A 20580-nucleotide genomic window follows, 5' to 3' on the forward strand; every position below is an offset into this window, starting at 1 on the left:
GTCCATCATGAAAGTCCACGTCTACCAGGTACACGCACATGCTTTTCATGATGGCACAGCATCTGATCGTCATGCAGATCTTTGACTCTCATCGAAACTCCACCGTAGAGGTCGACCTCTACACCAGTGAGAGTTTTTACTCTACATACAAGCACATGTAGTATTCAGGGATCTCTGGTGATTGACATGATGTACTGGTAGAACTCTTCTGCACATCAGTGCTGTCTGGTGCATCCACGGATATTTGCGAGGCTGTCGAGCTCCGTGATGGCGATAAGGCAAACTAGGTTGAAAAAGGTACGCATCGCGTCATTCCCCAAACTCTCTCCCCTCTTCATGCACTCTCTAGGTGTCATGAAGGCTGTCGCCAATGTGAATGACACCATCGCACTGGAGCTCATCAAGTTCAGCCTCACGGTCACTGTGCAGAAGGAGATTGACGACTTCCTGGTCAAGCTCGACAGCACGCCTAACAAGGGCAAGCTCAGTGCAAATACAATCCTCAGTGTCAGTATCGCCATCATGATGGTGGGTGCAGCTGAAAAGGGTGTCCCCCTCTATCAGCACCTCACAGATCTCACGGGGGTAAAGCCACCCTTCATCCTCCTGTGCCCTGCGTTCAACGTCATCAATGGCAGCTCGCACGTGGGCAACAAACTCGCATTCCAGGAGTTCATGCTCCTTCCCACTGGCATGCATTCATTTACGGGGGTGATAAAGTTGGGTACTGAGAGATACCACATGCTTAAGAAGGTCATTAGCACCAAGTATGGTATTGATGGTGGGTATATGCACTTTGTCTACTCGAGAAACCATGAAAAGCCTCATGACAAATGTGAAAGAACTGTGAACATCAGTGATGAAGGTGGATTCACTTCAAATGTCTCTGGTGCAGAGGAGTCACTTGAGCTGCTTGCAGAGGTGATCAAGAAAGCGGGCTATGAAGGCAAGATCAAGATTGTGCTGGATGTTGCCTCATCTGAGTTCTACAAGGAAGTATGACCTGGACTTCAAGAATGCCAACTCAGACCCGACCAAGTGGATCCCCAGCATCAAGCTCGCAGACCTCTACATGAGCTATGTAAAGAAGTACCCAATCATCTCGATCGAGGATCCCTTCGACCAGGATGACTGAGAGGCTTGGATCCACTTCATGAAGAACAGCAGCATCCAGATTGTCGGTGATGACTTGACAGTCAGGAATCTCTGCACATGAAGACTGCCCTTGAGAAGAAGGCGTACAATGGTCTCCTGCTTAAAGTCAACCAGATCGGTACGATCTCCGGGTCTATTAAGGTGTAAGTATAAGACAACATCACAAGAAGAGGATAGCATGCTCACCCATCATTCTTTTCCAGTGCACAGCTCATGCAGTCTGATGGCTGGGGTGTGATGGTTTTGCATCGCAGCGGTGAGATGGAGAACATGTTCATCGCTGATCTCGTTGTCGCCCTCAGTGTTGGCCAAATCAAGAGTGGTGCACCTGCACACAGTGAGCGTGTTGTGTAGTACAATGCGCTGCTCCGCATTGAGTATGACATCCTCTCAGTCAATATGGATGACTGTACTAATCATCTATGCTTCATAGGGAGGAGCTTGGCAATGGCGTCTATGTGGGTGTGAGGGGTCTCACTGTCGGACACACACCCCCAGCTCTGCTCAAGTGAAAACACATGCAAGTCAGAAAGTTGTAGGAGGTGTAAGTTGAAGAAGTGCTGTGCTCAATCATAGACTGTACTCTGCTGTCATTTGAAGGGAAAGAAATGCAATGAAAATGATACCTGACAGAGCTCAGTTGTGCTATGCTGGCTACAACTATGCCACCATCCCCTCACTGGTCTTGACCGCTGACAGGTCTGTGCTGCTGCATCAAGACAAGGAGCCTGATGGCACCCCCACATCGCTTGCTGGACATATCAACTTACGTGAGATGGGTTCGCACGTGCAGCGGAAAGCCCTAAGGACCTATAAGTTCCTCAGTGAACTCAAGGAAGGAGATCTTGGTTGACTCGTACAAGCATTCTATGTCTTTGGATGCACCACCAAAGATAAAATGATAACCTTGATCCTCGCTGATCATCACATCAGATGGCAAACCTTCGTTTGATCATGAGAGCACACCACAGACTCTCTCGATGTGATATTTGGGCCATCATGTGAGCCTTCAAAAGTTATATGACTTTTTGGTGCCATTTGATCGCTATTCGCCCATTCTTTCACCTCTGGTCCTGGAGTGATGAACAATTTCCTGCTATCACTTAGATGTTCTCTGTATCACTACTGAGCTTGTTTGAAACAATGCTGAATGAGTCAATCAAGACTGCAGCGAACCTGGACCCCTTCTGTTCTTTCAGTTAGAAGGTTGGGATCAGCGGTGGGCATGGTTCTTGCAGCAGATGAGCGGACTAGACTACACCGTGCTCTGCGAAGGTCTGCATGTTCATGCTCTTGATAACTCCTTCCAAGTCATTGCAGTGCTGGTCCATCTGAATATTGCTGAGCTGTAGTGTGTGCGATGCACTGACCATGACATAGGTAGTGGACCCATAGTCTATGGTGATACAGAATGGGCCAGTGTGTGATACAAGCTATGCACACCATCCTCCTGCTCTCCGATGATGGCGATGGTTCCATTGGAGTGGCTGTTGGTTCGGCTGTTGATATGACCACTGGTGTGCTAGGCTTCGACTGTGACTGTGTGCTTCACAAACAGCTGAGCCTGCCAAGCCTGAATCTCATCATCTGCATTGAACGTCTACATTGGCAACGTCTAATGGATTCGGACTGCTGCAGGAACAAACAATCTTCCTTGACCTTCACATCTTGCACTGCATTCTCACACTTCTGCTGGAGCTCCTGCTGGAGACCATTGTTTGAGCTTGTCACGAGACCAGAACTAATCCCTATGAACCAATACCAATTATGACGATAGACCACTTCGCCAAAAGGCTGGTAATGCTAAGCTTGGCTTAGCACTAGGTTCTGACTATATATATTAGGTTTTTCACGTAGCACGGAGGGTCATACTGTGACAGAGCTCCTCAATTTCAGCAGTGTTTGATGCGGTACAAGTTCTTCGCACCATGTCACGAGCTGAGTTTCAAGGTTGTGTATCGCTATGTCTGTGTGCACATAAGCTCCTTTGAGGTGTTCTGGAACTAGCTCGGTGCATGTGTGGGCTTCCTGTTCAGACTCGAACTTGGCTGCAAGGGCACCCAAAATTGGTATCAGATCTCTGCTCATCGCTCAATACGACACCAACTCAACCTGTGCCTCTTTCACTGAAACCCGATTGTTATCATACAATGACTCCACCTTATGTCCAAGAACATCCTATCACTAGTGCTGGTATCAACATTCTTCGTGATCTGCCTGCATGGATGTCTGTGAAGAAAACTAGAACATGGGATGCTGGTGAGCAGACCCAGTGGCCATGGCTGAGGTCACTGTCTGTCGGCAGTTATGTGACTGCAGAGTCCTGGTCAGATCTGTTACAGAAGTTATACTCAGGTTGTCCCAATCTTACCCTGTCTTAGGATGCAGAGTCTTCATGATGAAATCATTGCATTCGTGTCCTACATATGCCCAACTGATCAGGTGAAATCAGCCCGCAATGAACTTGTAGCTCGCTTTGGAGATGTGTTCGAGTGCTGATTCATAAGCAGAAGCTTGGGAATATTTGACAGCTCTGTACATGGATTGAACCTTCCAGATGGGTATGAGGTTATAAATGCTGTTTTTCTTCTTCATTTCGAATGATGTGTGCCAGAGACATAGATCTTCAGCTGTCATTGCCCAACACATTTGGCAGCGACACAGATAAATTGCTCTTTCAAATAGCAGGAACTGTCAAGGACTCGTTAATGGCACATGATGTGCAGGTCATTGATTATGCCTGGGTCCCTATAGTTTCATTTACCACCACTCCTGAGCTTGATAAGTTCTCATCCCCCAGGATCAATTCACCATCCATGACATTCACACAGGGTCATTCAAGACTGATGTTTGTGTCAACACCACAAATGGGCTGAAGTTGATTCCACACATTGCAGCATACCTGCATGAGATGCCTGCTCTTCGATATCTTGTCATGGTGTTGAAGGTATATTTATCTCAAAAATCACTCAATAGTGCTGCAAAGGGAGGTCTGAGCAGCTATTCACTTGTCAATTTAGTCATCAGCTTTCTCCAGGTAAGTACAGCTCGCCTATGCTTTGTTGCTTTCCGTTGAGTCAAACTGAGCCATCAAGCGCAGATCAATCCTGCATCACTTCATGTGGACAATATACAGAAGCCACTCAAGAGGAGATCATTGGGGTGACTTCTCATCGCCTTTTGCGATTACTATGGCAATCAGTTCAATTATGAGTGTTCTTGCATCTCAGTTTCGGAAGGCAGGGTCTTTGACAAGTTTACCAAGCAGAGGCCCTATCACTCGCACCCTGGGCTGTTATCCATTATATGTCTTGTAGATCCCGGTATGTCAAGCTGTGTAACCATTTACCGAAAGACATTTACTTGTAGTAGATAATGATATAGGAAAGCCTACAAACAAAGTGGTGCAGCTTCGCAATGCATTTTGCCATGGATGTGTGTTGTTACGAAGCTCTACTGCTAGCACTGCTCATGGCAGCGGTGTGTTGAGCACAATTCTGAGTGTATCTTCTCGGGTATGTCTATTCTGTTCCACGTTTGTGTCTCATATGACCAAGTGTTCACTTCAAACACTGACTAATGCATCAGATTCTGGACCATCAGGACAATGTGATTGAAATCGTAGATTCTGGAAGTATCTATTGTGCTCTGAGTGCTGTCGTGCTTCCACATCCATGGGTGAGACTGATACGAGGCCATCCAAACTGTGGTCATTGGCTGCCGAAGAATTCTCCATCTCCATCTCAACTCAGCGATGATAGGTGTTCAGGCACATCACAGTTTGGCATCATTCACGTAAGTCCCTGTTGGATAATGTGAGAATGCATAGAATTCTCATAGCCTTGGTTGCAGGATTTTCCGGAAAGCAGCGATAATGCTTATATTGCAACTCGTGGGGTGAAGAGATCACATGATGTTTGATATGTTCCATAGCCTGATGTCCGCAGACATGTCCTGACATGGGACAGCACTATGCACTGGCACGTATACAATCTAGGGTCATGCAAATGTATATATCCGTATTTCTGATCAGACAGGTACCGCACACATGCAGCTTGCCCACCGTGACCGGGTGATCGCACATGAGGAACGCGTCCATGGCGAAGTTCGCTGCTGATCTTTCAGCGGGTCAGGCAGCAGGATGACATCTGTCTAGATGACTGTAGATGTGTTGCGCAGGCCATCGACCATCGGATCCATGTGGAATGAGAAGATATGCTGGTGGAACTGGGCATTGATACTGGAGATGAGGGTGATGCTGAATATGGTCACTTCCTCCCCGCCCTTGACGTACACCTGCAGCATGCCTGTGCAACAGACTTCAATGCTGTCCTGATTGAATAAGTAATTGAAGATGTACTCTGAGGACCTCACTTCTGTCTCTCATGTCATGAATCACACTGCAGGAGGCATTATATCATAGTTGGCCAGCAGGCAGATTATGCCAGCTATCAGCCTGCAACTATGCACAGCGTGCGAGTGATCACCGATGCGGTAGTCGCTGTGTTTGCAGAGGAGGCCCATGTCCTCTTCGTGGATACAGATGACATTTTTGATCACGACCACACTACCATCGTGCACGATGTATGCGCTGGGCTGAGCAAGCAATGTCAATCAATTACTAAATCACAAATCGGTCCAAGACAGTCGCAGCTGGGTGCCAACTCATTCGCCGTGGTCTTCATACCGTACTCCCCCCTATGATGCAGTCATTCTCACTGAAGTCACATGCGAAAAACAAGATGTATGAGTCGAATGCATGCTTTCTGGGATGAGGGTGCTCCAGCGAACCATATGGATGATCATCTCTGCTGAGGACAACCAGTAGAAGATGGGCCGGATATTGCCATCATTGTCATTGTACGTGATGGTTGAGAGCACCATACTCTAGTGATGATGGAGCACTACCGGCCAGCAGTCAGCCTTCAATTTAGCGACCATTCAAGGACACGAGATGATACTGACCAATGTGCATCATCCACTTCCACCACTGAAACATGTGCCTGTCCATCTTGAAGCTGATGCCTTCGGGCTGCCGCGAACCTTGAAATTTGAGCCTGGCTTCTGCACGATAAGGTCAGGCAAATATGCTCGCACTTCACTGCTGTGAGTGCATCCTCCTCCAGGGATGGGGGTGCTGTATTTGACACGATTAGCTCAACATCAACCCCGTGCTTTCGGAATATTGAGCTTCACGAGGCCTGCAATAGGTAACCAGGAGGAAAGTCGATATGACTCACTTTCATCATGACTGAGTAAATGATGAGAATGAAGTCCTGCCCAGCACATCAGCGTCGACAGTCACAGATCCACGTCATCCCAATGAAACAGATAGATGTTGAATGAGACGTTCGCAATTGGTTCAAGCCTATGACTGAAAGGGGTGGCTTCTGGGCATGTAAGGCATGTAAACACTAATGAGCAGGCAGTCAGATCGATGGTGAAAAGACATTCCATGAGGTCAGATGCTCTGCACCCAACAGGGCCAGAGCAAGAGAAAGTATGCAGCTCGAGAGATGAGAGATGATCACGGAGAGCATTTTGTGCTAGTTCCAAGAAACGACGATCAGCTGCACATGATCAAAAGCTGACCTCAATGTGCTGCAGCAGGGCACTGGCTGACACAATGCGGGAAAAGAACTGTCCATCTCTGTTGGCATATATGTTTTCCAGGATGGTCAACACTGAATTATAAGCAAAACTTCAATTCTACTGGTCCTAGATCAGTCCTGATGGAGGAGTTGCAGAGGGAGCATGACTTCAAGATGTCGCATGTTCAGAACTGAGTGAACTGACAGAGGACACATATTTTGCAGGCGATGAAGTCATAGGAGCAGGGATGGATGTGACCGTCATTGCGCACTTTGTGGGGATGGGCAAAAGGCGAGGCAGCTGTGGCTAAAGTACGGAGTTGCATTTTTACATAACACATCGAAAAGGAGATCGAGCAAGTGCCCATAAACTGTGGGCTGTCCTCCAGCTTGATGCTTCCTGCCCTCAGATGATTTGGAGATTCTTCCCCGGAACTACGGATCATATCAGAGTGAGTTCTGCATCAGCAGTTGGCACATTCTAGCCCCTCTATGCTTTAAGCTTCATTCCATACTCCACTAGCTTCGACACTGGGAACATCTGTGCCATAGGCTCTACCATGGCAGCTAGTGGTGCTGTAGATGAGGAGAAACAGTATGCAGAACAGTCAGGGAGCAATTTCTGGTCAGCACGGAGTGAGGTTGACAGGAGAACGGATCTGCAACAGATGAGAAAAAAGCTGCTTCCTCCACCAGCAATGAACCACTCGTGTCATCTGTGCAGCCAGAGATGATTCTGTCCAAGATTAGTCTGGAGGGGAGCTTGCATAGTTCTCATTCAGCAAAGAGTGTCCCTGTCAAGGGCAGGTGAAGGACATTGTTGGATAATGTGTCTGGGTGTGTCACTCCAGGGAAGCTAACAGCGTTGATAGGTGAGTCTGGTGTAAGGAAGGTACATTCATCCCCTCTATATTAGCATCAAGCAATATCAACGACATGTCTAGACTATGCTGCTGAACATGTTGTCAGAATGCACAACTGGTGGTGTCATCATGGGAGAACGCTTCATGGACGACCGGCCTCTCCCGTCAGACTTCTGCTATCAGACATGAATCGACATATATATCCTTCTCAAGAATGTTTCTCCTAGATTGGGCAAGCTCTTCACATAGTCGCAATCTAGCCTCCCTATAACACGTCTTGGTAGGATCATCAATTTCTTCACTCCTGTTCACAGAGACAGTTGAAAATAGTTATGCTATGAGAAATCAGTATTGCCGCTTTCCGTCCTCCATCTTCTTAGCTTCACAGAATGTGGTACATAGATTGAAGCCAATGCTGCCCAGCCATCATCGTGAGGTGGCATCCTCATGAATACAGTCAGCATGATCAAGCTACCTTGATCATGCTGTTAGAGGCGTGTTCTTCCCGAACGATAGAAATGATGATCAGGCTGCACTGTTCATCTGCCACAATTCCCAGCAGACGATCGTAATTGTGCATGTGAGGGACAGTCACGCTGAACACGATGGTGGTTCTTCTGTCTTCACCTTGCATAGACTTGATGATGGAGCGGTTGTTTGGGGTGAACAATATCGAATTGGCATATCTGCTTATGTACAGAGTTCTCAGCATGCTGATGTTGCTGATTGATGAAGTGTTTGGAACAGCTTTGAGAAAAGGAGCATTCTGCATGCCATCACAATGTTGAAATATCACAATTGTATGAGCACTTGCAAGCTATCAGTGAGCGGTGATGGCGATGGCAGTGACAGCAGCAGTGGCAACGATAAGGGAAATCCCACGATTTATGTAGGAGCCAATGGCATGTGCAGGCACTGCACCTTATGGGTGATTAAGGAGGTGATGATGTTTCGAGAATATCAGATGAGATGGATGTAATAGATATGATTCGTGCAGTAGTGGTCGACTCAAGGACATTCTATACTCACTGGCTCACCTGTGCGGCCGTGACTCGCGCTATCTCAATCCTTGCTGGAACTCAGTGTAAAAAATGCACTATAGATTAAATAAATTGATGCTACAAGTATAAGCATAGATTCGTGCAATGTAATAGGCATATCCCAGAAGAGCTGCATGCCAGCACACAGCTGACTTCAGTCACCAATGGTGGAAATGCTGATAGCCTTCGCAGAGTTGTGCTGTTAGATTCAATCCCAATGCACTGTGTGCTCTCAACGCGAAGATATTACGGTGCCACGGCTGAGGTCCAAATTTCTAACTCAGGGGAAATTAACAGCACCACGCCACACTTGAGATGGCATACATAATTGTGGATCTTCGACACAGATCACGGTCTGACTTGGCCCGTTGCAAAGAATGAATGGTAGAATGACCTGTCATTTGCAGCTTCTACAACAGCTGCGAAGGCGAAGGTACAGATTGTCAGTGTAACGTCACAAGCATTCATAGTACTAACTAGCTAAATACTGCTGAATTTAGGTGCTGCCAATGGCCGATGGCACGTCAGGCTCCTCCACCAGGAGTTAAGGGAGGCCTTCATACTAAGGGTGGGATTTTGTGCCACATCTGCCGCCACACCTCAGTCACATTTTCATACTCCGAATAAATTCAAACTCCACAATCTTAATCGCCCCCACTCCCTAATACGACTTAAGATTGCGGAGTTTCAAAACTATGTGATCGTATCATGATTGAATACATGGCAGTGATCGAAACGTGGCACAAAATCCCACCCTTAGTATGAAGGCCCCCTTAATGCCTTTCTGGAGGAGCCTGATCGTGCAAAAATATAAAGCTATCTGTTTGCGGCCTTTGCTTATATTCTCAACCCATATACCACTGTGCCGTGTCAAAATATGCACTACACGAAATCGGATTTCTGTATTCAAGAGTCTACAGATATCATTGATCAGACTTTACATAGTTATGCAATGTACTGTCAATTCAGATGTCACATTGCATCACTACTATCATCCTCTATCATTATCTCTCAGCTGCTCAAATTTCACATCCACATCTACATCTATCATATACCAAATTTGAACATCATTCATTGCCCCAGCGATGCTTGTAGCAGCTGCAATCATGTATGCATTTCTGGTAGGAGGACTGAAAATCTTTGCAGATCTCTGTTAGCCAGAAGTCTCGTGAGAGTCAGAACTTACACTTAGTGCTTGAACAGGAACTCTATCTACAAATCTGTTCAGCATCGGTCAGAAGCCTACAAAAATGCATACCACACCTCGCATCCGGAGTGTCTGGATATGTTCACCATCTGATGCCTTTCGCAGACGAATTCTTCTGACAACACTTACACAGAGCAAACAGGGACCATCATGGATAAGTACAGGCAATATCATATCTGGTCTCTTGCTGGGTGCCCGCACACTAAGCCAATGCAGACCAGAAGGTATCTTATACATGTCAAATCTGGTGGTGATATTGTTAGCCACAAGCAGCCTGTTGTCCAAGCTGACCTTGGACATCCCACTAGGGTGATAGCACTCTAAGTGGGCAGTCATCGCGAGACATTATTGCACATACCAGAGCACTGTTGAGATGTGCCAAAGCATCGACGAATCTGCGCCATCCAATCACCAGCAGCTGTATCAAGAGATTCAAGCAAAAAATCATAAATAGAATGAACTACTCACAGAATGCCATGGTGAAGATATGATACAACAAGGCAGTTTTGCTGAGGAGCTGCCAGCCATTGGACCAATGTCACTTCCATGGCATGACTGTTATTGAATGGCATAGAGGGCGGTTGGCCCAACATAAACTTATACATCCAGAATCCAACTGAGATGCAGAGATGTGAGCCAGCAAATCAAAAATGATCAACAGCTTTCGCAGTGCAGAGCATATGGGTCATGCACCGTGCCTTATGAGAGCTCAAATGACGTCTCTACAGTGCGAGAGGTATAAATGAAAATAATCTCATGAAAATGAACTCACTGTCACGATCCAATTGCCAAATCTTGATCTCTGTAATGGCTGCAGTGGCCAGCCAATGGTCTTCACAAGTTCAGCGTGGGCACACGGAGTAGCCCTCGGGTGCTGAATGCACTTCAACATGGGACATGACATATGTATCCTGTGGTATGAGTGTGTCGCAGCTCATGGATATAGATTGAATCGGTCACCTATGTGCATAAAAACCTGAGGCAATGACGGAGTTCTACAGGACATCATCAATGTACCAATCTGTTGTCACAGTTCAATAAGGACTGAACATAAGAGATACCTCATCAACTCGAAGCTCTACTAGAGTCCCAACACCTGTACCGGCTAGTATGATATCAGAGCATGGTGCCCACATCAGGTATAGAATGGGTGTTTTCACGTTAATATGGTGCAGTGCCTCCCCTGAGTGAACGTGCCAGATAATGATTCTCCTGTCAATGCCACTGCTGGCAAGGTAAAGCCCATTGGGACTGAATGCTACAGATTGATTCTGTCGGTATGCTGGCCATGAAGCCTGCACTTTCTTGGCTGGTATTTCAGAGGCATGTCGAATGCTGCACTTCAGTGTTAGTTCATTTCCAATCAACGGCAAAGCAAGCACGAGGTGATAAAGACATAGTATGCAAAACTCAATGGGTGACGTACGATGGTCAATGCCAGCAGGTTCTCTTGCAGAACATCACCAATGCAATATAGTCACTAGTCACAAGAACTGGCATGGAAGCTAGATGCTATTACTGAGATTTGAATATGTGCAGGGATGGTCCTACAGAGGAACTTTGTATGATATTGACGGGCTTGAGAGTGGTGATCAACAGAACATTTTGGGTTCTGAACATTGAGGCCTGAGATCTGAGAGAAATCATAGAAGGTGCTGGAAGCTTAAGGTGGGTTTGAAGATGAGCGGAAGCACACTGATGCCAATTGCGATCGCACGTGGGGCCGGGACAGGCCCACGGCCAGCTATGCTACTGTATGAACCAAAAACAGATCTGATCGATCAAAACAAATCAGTACAAACTGAGCCAAACAACCATAAAATCATATCACCTGCCATCACAAGGTAATTCACAGACCTGTGCACGCCCGCCCCAGCAACGTTAATTATAATGCAATGTGTTATCGACATTAAGATGATGTCCCAACCAGCAGATCCTCGCCATAGAGAATGACTTGGACAAGACCTCCTGTGCATTCACCCACGGCCATCCATCCAGACAAGTTCCTGTCCGAGGTACGTGCTTCATTTCACTGGCACGATGCCGTGTTCATTCGATCCATCCTCCTCAATTGCTGGGTTTGAACTTCCACATCCAAAGTCATTTACTTCTGTTTCAGTGCAAGATGCATAAAAGCTAGTAGTTTTGACCACAAGAAAATGGAGCGCTGGATAAGATTGTACTCGCCCGCACAGTTGAAAAGTGGCTCACATCATTTCCATATCTGTTCAGGGACGAAGCCTTTGCACTACAAGACCAAATAAATCTGCTTGTATTTGTCCATCAGTCCTTCTCTGCATCACATATCATCCTTTCTTCCTTACATTCAGCCAGAACAACATGCTGCAAGAACCTAAAATCTTGTCAAAGGAGGATCTGCCTACGTCAAAAGAGTGCAGCCATGTGAAATACATGGCTGACTATCTAAAGTGGTGAAACTTCAAACAGTGGATGTTTGATGAGAAAGAGGCTTCTCTATCAAGCATCCTAGTCAATGGCAAGACACCCAACTTTGCACTCTTTTCTACGACCACTGCTGATCAACAGCACTTCTCAGCACAAGCAGTTGTAAAGGATCTCGTGAAAAATGAGCCTCGCATTGGCTCGCTGACGTCTCATCTTATGAAAGTGCAGGATGAGAAAAAACAGGCTAGATACCTGCTGTTTTCCTGCCCAAGTCTCCAAAACTCTGATCTGTACACCATCGAAAAGCCAGAAGCACAAACTGGACGAAAGGTCATTTTCAGAAATGAAAGGGGACTCACAGGGTATTCGACAATCGACATGGGTGCAGATAGCTTCATTGATTGGATCCAGAACATGCAGCTCTTTCACCAATATACGAGACTCAGCCAGGGTTCTTTCGATGCTTCCTGGAGTCACCCATCCACACTAGCAGTAGAAGGAAGAGCCAGCCCACTAAGCCCAATTTCTGCCATGTGCAAGTCACCGAGGAAGCCATGCTCACTGTGATCACCTCATCAAGATTTCACCACCTTGTCTTTGCGGTCAGCTAACGGAAGTGCATGAACTCGACACCAGCCAGGGGAAGCAGTGTGGATAAGGAGAATGCTGACATCCTGAACATGACACACAAGCGTCCGATGGATTACTCGATATATAAAGATAGGTGCAGGTATGCCTCTGATGCAAGGTCTGTTTTTGCTCACGTCTGCTATCTCATTCTGATGTGTTGATGAAACTTCCTGATACTACCAAGACAAGTAACGCAAACTTTAAGATGGGCACCATGTGCAACACCAAAGTGGAGTTCCAGTTTGGCAAGGCCATGTGGAGTAAGGAATCCAGGAAGCATCTTCATGCTGGCAGCTGCGAGTACTGTAGAGATGTGAGTGACACCTCTGCATTACTAGTCGTCATCCAAGCTGATGAGAAAAATAGTTTTATGAGGGCCTCAACCCGATGCCGCCCAGCCTCTGCATCTGTTATGGCACTCACCCATACCCTCACCTTTTAAGCACAAGTATGGCACGTCAACTCCCAGCACACGGACAGTGCTCACACCTGACTCAGATGATGAACATCAGAAGGTCATCGAGGAGCACAAGCATGAGAGTTCGCCACATCACCAATGGTGGGAATGGCTGCTGAACCCACCAGGGTACTTCGAGATTGGGTTCCCAGTCACACAGGAGGCTGCGGAGATCAATTCGTGAATGAGGGAGATGCACGAGCAGAAGCAGGCACGGATTGAGGCTCAGGTGAGGTGCATGTATGTCTCGAGGAAAATGACATGTCTGATGTTGTTGTGCATGCAGTCATGATGGCGATACAAGAGACGGTGATTGGGATGGTCAATGCAACTACACATGGAGAAGGTACGTCAGTTGAAATGGCAGATTGGAATCTCAGACACTTTTGAATGTACTCCAGAAATGTTCACACATATCGCAGTCATCGTAAATTGTGCTGCCTTGCTCAAACGTCATGATCTGATGCTATATCAGACACTGGAAGCACACTCCATGGACATTACACGTATAAACTTATACCTCATTCATGCAGTGGGGCATTATCTATTACCTCTACTGTGCTTCTGCTTTGTTGCTCTCGATGGTCGCATTCTGTGTCGATGCTGTGTCGATGGGTCGGGTAGGGTGAACATTTCATTATTTAGAATGAACGCCAGCAAGAAAACAATTGCTATGATATCAAGACTACGGATTTACTTTTCAGTGGGTATCAAGCAGAACCTAGGAAGGGCCTATGATAGACTCACGAATGGTCAAAATACGACGTCGCCATATCACCAGGGCTACACAGAATGAACAGTTCTAGCAAGCCTTGCTAATGTGCCCTTCTTTTATCATAAGAGCACACTCCTCGGTGACGGCAACAGTAGCTGCCACAAGACGAGTGCTCAAGATATGTGCAAACATGCTCAAATCAGCAATCCGCAGTCCCCACACTCCATGCACCTGCAGTCTGTTATTGAACACCCCACCTACATGAATACTGCCATCTTCCAGCACCATCCTGCATAGACAAATAATGGTACGACCTCTGTGCATAGCGACGAATGAACTCGTTGGCGTCAGAGTCAAATTCGTTCAGCGAAACGAGATAGTCATGGGTTTGTTTAGCCTCTAGCAGCAGTTTGTTCTCTGAGGATCATCGTGAGGGTCGCTTGAAGCCAATCGAACCATTCCTTTTGAGGTCGAACGCAGCAGTATCATGAGGAATTCGAGGCCGCCATCATGTTTGTTGACTTTTGCTGCCGCTGCGGTGCTCCAAGCGATCCACAAATTATGTATCTAGCCAGCAAGAAGAGTTTGATCGAAAGCCTCATGTATGGACATGACTTCAATATCAGGTATACTCATGAGCAATGAGGCCTCCTCGTCTTCCTTGGTAGATGTGATAGTACGAATGTGTGCATCGAAGAGCCACGACTGGAGAAAGATGGATAGCTCAAATACAGGAGTGAGCAGGATTCTGAGCCCAAAGAAAATGTACAGGAAGAGCTTCCTTATGACCAGCCAAGGTCATACTTGCAGCTGTATCACAGAGTCACGTAGTGGCACCCGATATTGCACAGTGACATCCAGGTAGTCTTGTTAGAGAAAATGCACAGAATTAGTGCGACTGATAAGAATAATCGGAGGACTAAAGTCCACCAGGTGAGGCCCTACCCCAGCCAGATGCTTCATGACTAGGATGCCATGCTTCTCTAGATGTTCTTGAGGGCCAATCCCACTGCAGATGTTTTTGAAAATATCAGGTACAACAGCTTTTATTGGAATGGAGTTATCATCTGAGCATTAGGATCTGAGAGGATGTGATAGGATTGGCCAACAATATCACTTTCCTCCATGCCCCAGTGAAACTTGATGACAAGTGTCCATCAAGGGCCTGGATACAGACACCCTCTGCCTCTGGAATATCCTTCTCACCCTTTTGCACATCAATGCAAAGCACGGCAGTGCATGTAAGTGCATCTTGGTGCAGCCTTGTGGGGGATGGAGAGGAGAGTAAAGATCATCCACATATGTAATCCCTAATGCCTTTGTGCCTTCGATGATTGTAAAATATACTAATCAACACTCAATTGGGGTTGCTAGCTCAATTTGTCAGCACTCACACAGTAGTATCCCCATACGTTTTGCTTGTACAATCTAATTTGCCAGGGACCTGTACAAATTATGCACCCACAGTTCCTGTAAGTTTAAGGAAAACTGAGTAGACACGCTATGAAATGCGTCGGCATGTTCCAGTTTCCTCCGATCGAGGTCTGTTTCAGACTTGATGAAGTACGGCCTAATCTCATCGTGGCTTCATTCTTTATGCCCCACCTGGCTCCACGAGGAGTACTCTGTGGGAAAGCCATGTGTGTACAGCATGGCGTTGAACTTGAACGAGCCTCCCAACGAGTTACCTCCAGCCAACTCGAATGCGTGCCCATTGACGTGTTCCTGTGGTACAGACTTCCAGACATGTGAGCGTGAGCCATCTGATGTGAATTAAGAGGAGAGCAATGGTACGTGTGTGATCCAAGAGTTCTGGACACCTCTGCATCCCACCAGCAGCACTGTCACAGATTCATCTTTGATGAGCCTGCCAGTGACTCAGTGAGCACGTTCCAGTGGTGCCGTCTCCTATTGTCCAGTCAACAACTCTCCAAACCAATCTGATATGCAGGTTGACTGACCAACTATGACATGGTCATGGACGTCCTCGAGCTCTTGCACGGAGCATTCCAGGTACGATGAGAATAGCCACATCCAACAGGCAGCAGTGCTTTTGGGATCACCCCAGAATCATCACCTAGAAAGAATGCAGTGTTATGTATATAGGATTCCTTCGAGAATTTCTTCTCATATTCGAATGTCATCTTCGGGCATCAGCTGCAACCTTGTCGAGTTTTGATATGTTTCAGGTCAATCTCTGTAGAAACAACGGACAGAGAACAATGAGAATCCAGCATTGCCCAGCCTAGCTAGTCAACAAATACTTTCTGTGGCCCGGTCTATCACAGCAAGTAGAGCTAGTGTACATTTACCCTCAGGCAAGCTATACTCGTCCACAGGCACTCTCCTCCAATTACTCTATGACCTTTATAAGTCGACTATGGCATGTCAGGTTGCATACAGTCAACTTATGATTTTAGGGATGCAACTGAATTTCAAACAATCAACAACAGAGCTGGATATTCCAAGTCTCACCCACCCACCAAAAGCAAGTGTCAAGAACAGCCTGTGTCCAGCCTTGTCGCAGGCCATAGCTAATTTTGGAGCACTCATCGAAAGGTACTAGTGAGAATCCAGCCTAGCAAGGCCATCAGCATCAAGCAACAGGTGCATCTACTTCTTCAGTACTTATAAGACTACGTCGATCACCAAACGTCCGTTCACTGTAACGCAGTAACTCCATGCCCACAGTTAAGAAGCACCATAGCTTTATGCATCTACATGTGGTAGATTAGGAATCTGCACAGACATCTCAACACTATGACATGCTCAACCTGATGACTAGATGACTAACTCACTTGTGGACAATGAAGGCTATGATACCCTGCGAAAATGTGAGCACTGGATGTCCGATAGACATGCAGAGACAATGGGATCAGTAATGAAGTGACATGAGCAATCATCCGATGCCAACATCGACGAAGAAGACGTACAGCAAGATCCCGTGATTCAGTCCATCAGATGGCATGATTAAATCAAGCGACTGCCATACATGCTCATCAGTCCATGCACATAAGTGCAAGTGGATTTAGAAAGTCCATGATCAAATATTTGTACAGGCCATATGCAATCATTGTCCAGGAAAGCGAGTTGGGAGGCATGAACTGAGAGATCATGATTCGTCGAGCTATCAGCTGCAATGCTTGAAAATATACCATAGCAAAGCCACCTGCGAGGGTGGAAACCAGTTATATCTGAATATATCACACGTACCAGAAGTTTCAGGATAATGTTGTCATTTGGTTAGGTCATATAGTTCATGTCATGGGGTAACTACGTCAGCACCAAGGTCTCAAGCCACATGTAGTTGAAGATCATACATAGAAGATTGACTGCACCATCATCATTCCATGAAACCTAGTATATCGACATGTCAATGAGTCTCCAGGGAGTTCTTCTGGAAGAACAAAGGCTTACACTATGCCCAACAGAAGACTGACAAATGTAGCGCCCATCATGGGATTGAGGTCATTGAGAGCCATGGCAGTGACCAAAGCAAGAGAGATCAGGGACAAAACCATGCCGTGGTCAGCACCATCTCCTCTTGTATACTCATTCGAACAACTCAGTCTCTCTGACAGCATATCTGACACGCGCTTTACAGTTGATCATCCCAGCATTGGTGGCTCAGCAGCTGCATGACCAGGCTTGCAACAGAGTGACATAGCCAGAAAATGGGCAAACAGTCCAGCAGTATCACCAATGATCAATGCACGAGTTGATCTTTAGGCACGAGCGTCCATGGCTCAAACGCATATGACCACGCCAAGACTTCGCTTGATCATCACTACTGACTGACCATGTCTCATAATGGCAAACGATGAACTCATCGGCATGGAAGCAAATTTTGCATCGCCGGATCAACTAAGTTCTACTAAGTGAGATACAGGTGAGGTCTAGCCTGCGGCAGTGGGCATTGGGTGAGCAGGATGCACAATTGATTTACTGCACCATACGCTCAGGGACTCTGCTGAAGGAAAATATCCTGATGTACATTGCAGCTGTGCACTACCATCATCATACATCAGAATGTTGGCGCGTGGTCTTCCGCTTGATCAAAATCTAGAAGTATCAGATTTGTGTTATGGGACACGGAAATTGACCTTTTGAAATGTACAGGAAGGGCTTTCGTGCACTACGTAAGAGACAATGTATGCATTGCGATAGGTCCTCAGTTTGACACATACCAGGTGGTGCTGCAGCAGCAAATGCCAGGGCACAGCCACCTACTTCCAGATGCTCATAGAAAAGGCTAGCTATGAGGCTGTAGATCAGGGAGAGGTTGGGCCTGACGGAGTGCGCATACATCTGCGCTCCTTCTGAAAAAGGACGTAAGGTTCAGTTGTGGACGCAGGACATGTGACCAGAAAAGAGAAGGATTGTATTGACGATGCCTGGGTGGACGAGCATCAGATGATTGGAATGCCCTCTGCATCAAGTCTTCTCTGCAATTCGTTTACGAACAGGATCTCCACCAGTTTGGTTGTTCTGAATCCATGCACTTTAAATGCACAGTATTGGTGGTACTGAGAAGGTGAGTAATATTCATCACTGTATTCAACATTGAAGTCCTCGACGTTGTGGAAGCGCACATCATTCAGAGCATTGAAGTGCTCCTTGGAGGGGAGCTGTAGATAATGTTAGCGATCAGTTAGCAGTGTGCGCGTGCCACCCCCAGTTAGACAAGAAACCAGTGGCCATTGCTACCTCAGCTCCACAATTTATTGTTCTTTCTACATGGCGACGGACACAGCTAGCATAGGGCTGGTGCAGAATGCGAGTGCATACTGGTGACAATGATGCCAAATGGTTTATTCACCGTCAAAATGCAGCCACATGCTCCACCTCCTCTGTTCCTCCTCATCACCCTCAAACACCCAATTCACCCTCTTGATGTCCGCAAAACTCCCACTAAACTGCGGCTCCTCATACGCCACGTGAAAGCTTGTGTGCGTATTGTACAGAGGCAGCCTCCACTTTAGCTGGCACGAACATGGCATTGTCAGTTTCAATCACGAGCACAATAACGAAGGCACCTCGCATCTGTTTTTTGAGACCGTGAGAGGTAAAAGGTGCAGTAGAGGTTGTTGTGCCGTGCGTGCTCGAGAGAGCTGTTGAATAGTACATATCTACACCGCCCCGACAGTTAGTCAAAGCCTGCTTGGAAAATGGAGCTCACACACCGTATCGGAACTTTAAGCTTGTTCACGAGTTCGACGCAATGTCTCCTCATCTCATTGGTGCAGTTCGTGTTATCTAGTGCATGCTAAGAAATTTCAAAAATTGTGACAGCAGAATTACATGCCAATCACATGGCTTTTGCCATCCTTGACCATTCCTTGTGCAGCCTTGACACACTTCTCCCTCGTCTGCAATGTGTCTTCATATGTGGACATAGCCCACAGGCTCAGAATGTCTGCTGTAGAATGATAACTTCCAATTGGCGGGTAGCTGATGAAGACCACTATCTCAGGCTGCTGAGTTGACACGAGGAGAAAAGATGTGGATGCAGGTAAGACTCGCAGGGCTGCCCAGGATGAACAAAATAGAGCAGGGAGTTAAATGCATGACATATGATCTTTGAGCAGTGTAGACATATGGAATCAGGTGAGCGTATATTGTGCTGGGGGAGCTTAAAAATATCTCTGGGAGGGATAGACTGCAGCTGTTAGAACCATGCAGAAGACAGAACCCAGCTATCTCATGTGTTAAGAATGGCAGATTGATGTTCAGTGCCCATTTGCGATCCATTGTGGCATGGTCATGGGAATGGCCTGCGGCACCTCCGACGAGAAAGGAATGCTCCTTGTCTGCGAAAGTGGTGGTTCAGCAGCTCAAGACTGACAGTGCACACACAGCCTGCATACCAATCTGCAAGTTGTCTTCTGTGAAGGTATATTCGAGTTCATACCACATTCCAGGCATTGGCCTGCAGTAATCATCATGGGCTACAGACACTAGCAGGTGGAATGGAATATCTGGGAGCTATTTTGCATCAAACTGTGTATAATTTAACATGTTTGGTGACACTGTACACACAGCTGCACCGATCGCAGGGATCTTCTTCTTCCAGTCTGCCAATGCCATGCTGTGCATGGCCTGATCTGTAATGATGACACTTGAGTACCTAGTCATGGTGTCAGCTATGGTTGTGGCTGGCAGTGATGCAAGTGAGGGATGTGTGTCTAGATCTGACTAAGTGCATTTACAAACCCTTTCTCATGCACCGCCTTCAGCTTGGTTGGGTTGATAGGTCACCACTGTTGGAATATGGGTGGCGCATTGCCATTGCTTTTCTTTGGAAAGCTGGACTGAATGATGCAGCCATTAGTATCAAAGGCAGCGACTTTGGGCTGAGACTCGAGAATCCTATTGACTCCATGCAAGGACATCTGCCTCAGTCCGAGGGCAGGCTTCATCCATCGAAACATGCATTGGTCACTGCTCGTACTATCCCCGGCCTCTCACAAATGGGAAACACTCCAACATGAAGCATGAACCCACCAGGCAGCACTA

At 46.7% G+C, this 20580-nt stretch overlaps 7 protein-coding genes across 7 annotated transcripts; 3 read left to right on the top strand and 4 right to left on the bottom strand.

Moving 5' to 3' along the window:
- Positions 1 to 7: 7 nt before the first annotated feature.
- Positions 8 to 1509, top strand: LAESUDRAFT_736566 (enolase; the record flags this gene model as incomplete). The annotated part of the gene is given in 9 exon segments (XM_040910700.1): positions 8 to 19; positions 60 to 126; positions 202 to 264; positions 350 to 785; positions 843 to 996; positions 1016 to 1081; positions 1139 to 1195; positions 1219 to 1298; positions 1359 to 1509. The coding sequence occupies 9 exon segments, from the start codon at positions 8 to 10 to the stop codon at positions 1507 to 1509; spliced, it is 1086 nt and encodes a 361-aa protein (XP_040764694.1).
- A 3798-nt stretch (positions 1510 to 5307) lies between these two features.
- Positions 5308 to 6695, bottom strand: LAESUDRAFT_713802 (amine oxidase catalytic domain-containing protein; the record flags this gene model as incomplete). Its single annotated transcript, XM_040907016.1, has 7 exons — positions 5308 to 5462; positions 5643 to 5751; positions 5778 to 5853; positions 6121 to 6219; positions 6253 to 6329; positions 6396 to 6431; positions 6606 to 6695. 7 exons carry the CDS (start codon positions 6693 to 6695, stop codon positions 5308 to 5310), a joined length of 642 nt encoding a protein of 213 aa, XP_040764695.1.
- An 862-nt stretch (positions 6696 to 7557) lies between these two features.
- Positions 7558 to 7798, top strand: LAESUDRAFT_652236 (uncharacterized protein; the record flags this gene model as incomplete). Its single annotated transcript, XM_040904349.1, has 2 exons — positions 7558 to 7638; positions 7691 to 7798. Coding segments are annotated over 2 exons (189 nt in total), but the record flags the coding sequence as incomplete, so codon positions are not given.
- A 1842-nt stretch (positions 7799 to 9640) lies between these two features.
- Positions 9641 to 10334, bottom strand: LAESUDRAFT_713803 (uncharacterized protein; the record flags this gene model as incomplete). Its single annotated transcript, XM_040907017.1, has 6 exons — positions 9641 to 9799; positions 9836 to 9861; positions 9913 to 9952; positions 9986 to 10176; positions 10215 to 10274; positions 10325 to 10334. The coding sequence occupies 6 exons, from the start codon at positions 10332 to 10334 to the stop codon at positions 9641 to 9643; spliced, it is 486 nt and encodes a 161-aa protein (XP_040764697.1).
- A 2772-nt stretch (positions 10335 to 13106) lies between these two features.
- On the top strand, positions 13107 to 13533 carry LAESUDRAFT_758778 (uncharacterized protein; the record flags this gene model as incomplete). Its single annotated transcript, XM_040912493.1, has 3 exons — positions 13107 to 13205; positions 13259 to 13340; positions 13391 to 13533. The coding sequence occupies 3 exons, from the start codon at positions 13107 to 13109 to the stop codon at positions 13531 to 13533; spliced, it is 324 nt and encodes a 107-aa protein (XP_040764698.1).
- A 1594-nt stretch (positions 13534 to 15127) lies between these two features.
- On the bottom strand, positions 15128 to 16924 carry LAESUDRAFT_713805 (uncharacterized protein; the record flags this gene model as incomplete). The annotated part of the gene is made up of 7 exons (XM_040907018.1): positions 15128 to 15326; positions 15459 to 15508; positions 15670 to 15827; positions 16026 to 16114; positions 16548 to 16642; positions 16682 to 16781; positions 16863 to 16924. 7 exons carry the CDS (start codon positions 16922 to 16924, stop codon positions 15128 to 15130), a joined length of 753 nt encoding a protein of 250 aa, XP_040764699.1.
- Positions 16925 to 18875: 1951 nt separating this feature from the next.
- LAESUDRAFT_736567 (uncharacterized protein) lies at positions 18876 to 20495 on the bottom strand (the record flags this gene model as incomplete). Its single annotated transcript, XM_040910701.1, has 8 exons — positions 18876 to 19035; positions 19101 to 19175; positions 19248 to 19320; positions 19370 to 19591; positions 19752 to 19874; positions 19932 to 20049; positions 20104 to 20191; positions 20323 to 20495. 8 exons carry the CDS (start codon positions 20493 to 20495, stop codon positions 18876 to 18878), a joined length of 1032 nt encoding a protein of 343 aa, XP_040764700.1.
- Positions 20496 to 20580: the final 85 nt, after the last annotated feature.

This window comes from Laetiporus sulphureus (genome assembly GCF_001632365.1).
Source record: "Laetiporus sulphureus 93-53 unplaced genomic scaffold LAESUscaffold_17, whole genome shotgun sequence".
NCBI classification, from domain to species: domain Eukaryota; kingdom Fungi; phylum Basidiomycota; class Agaricomycetes; order Polyporales; family Laetiporaceae; genus Laetiporus; species Laetiporus sulphureus.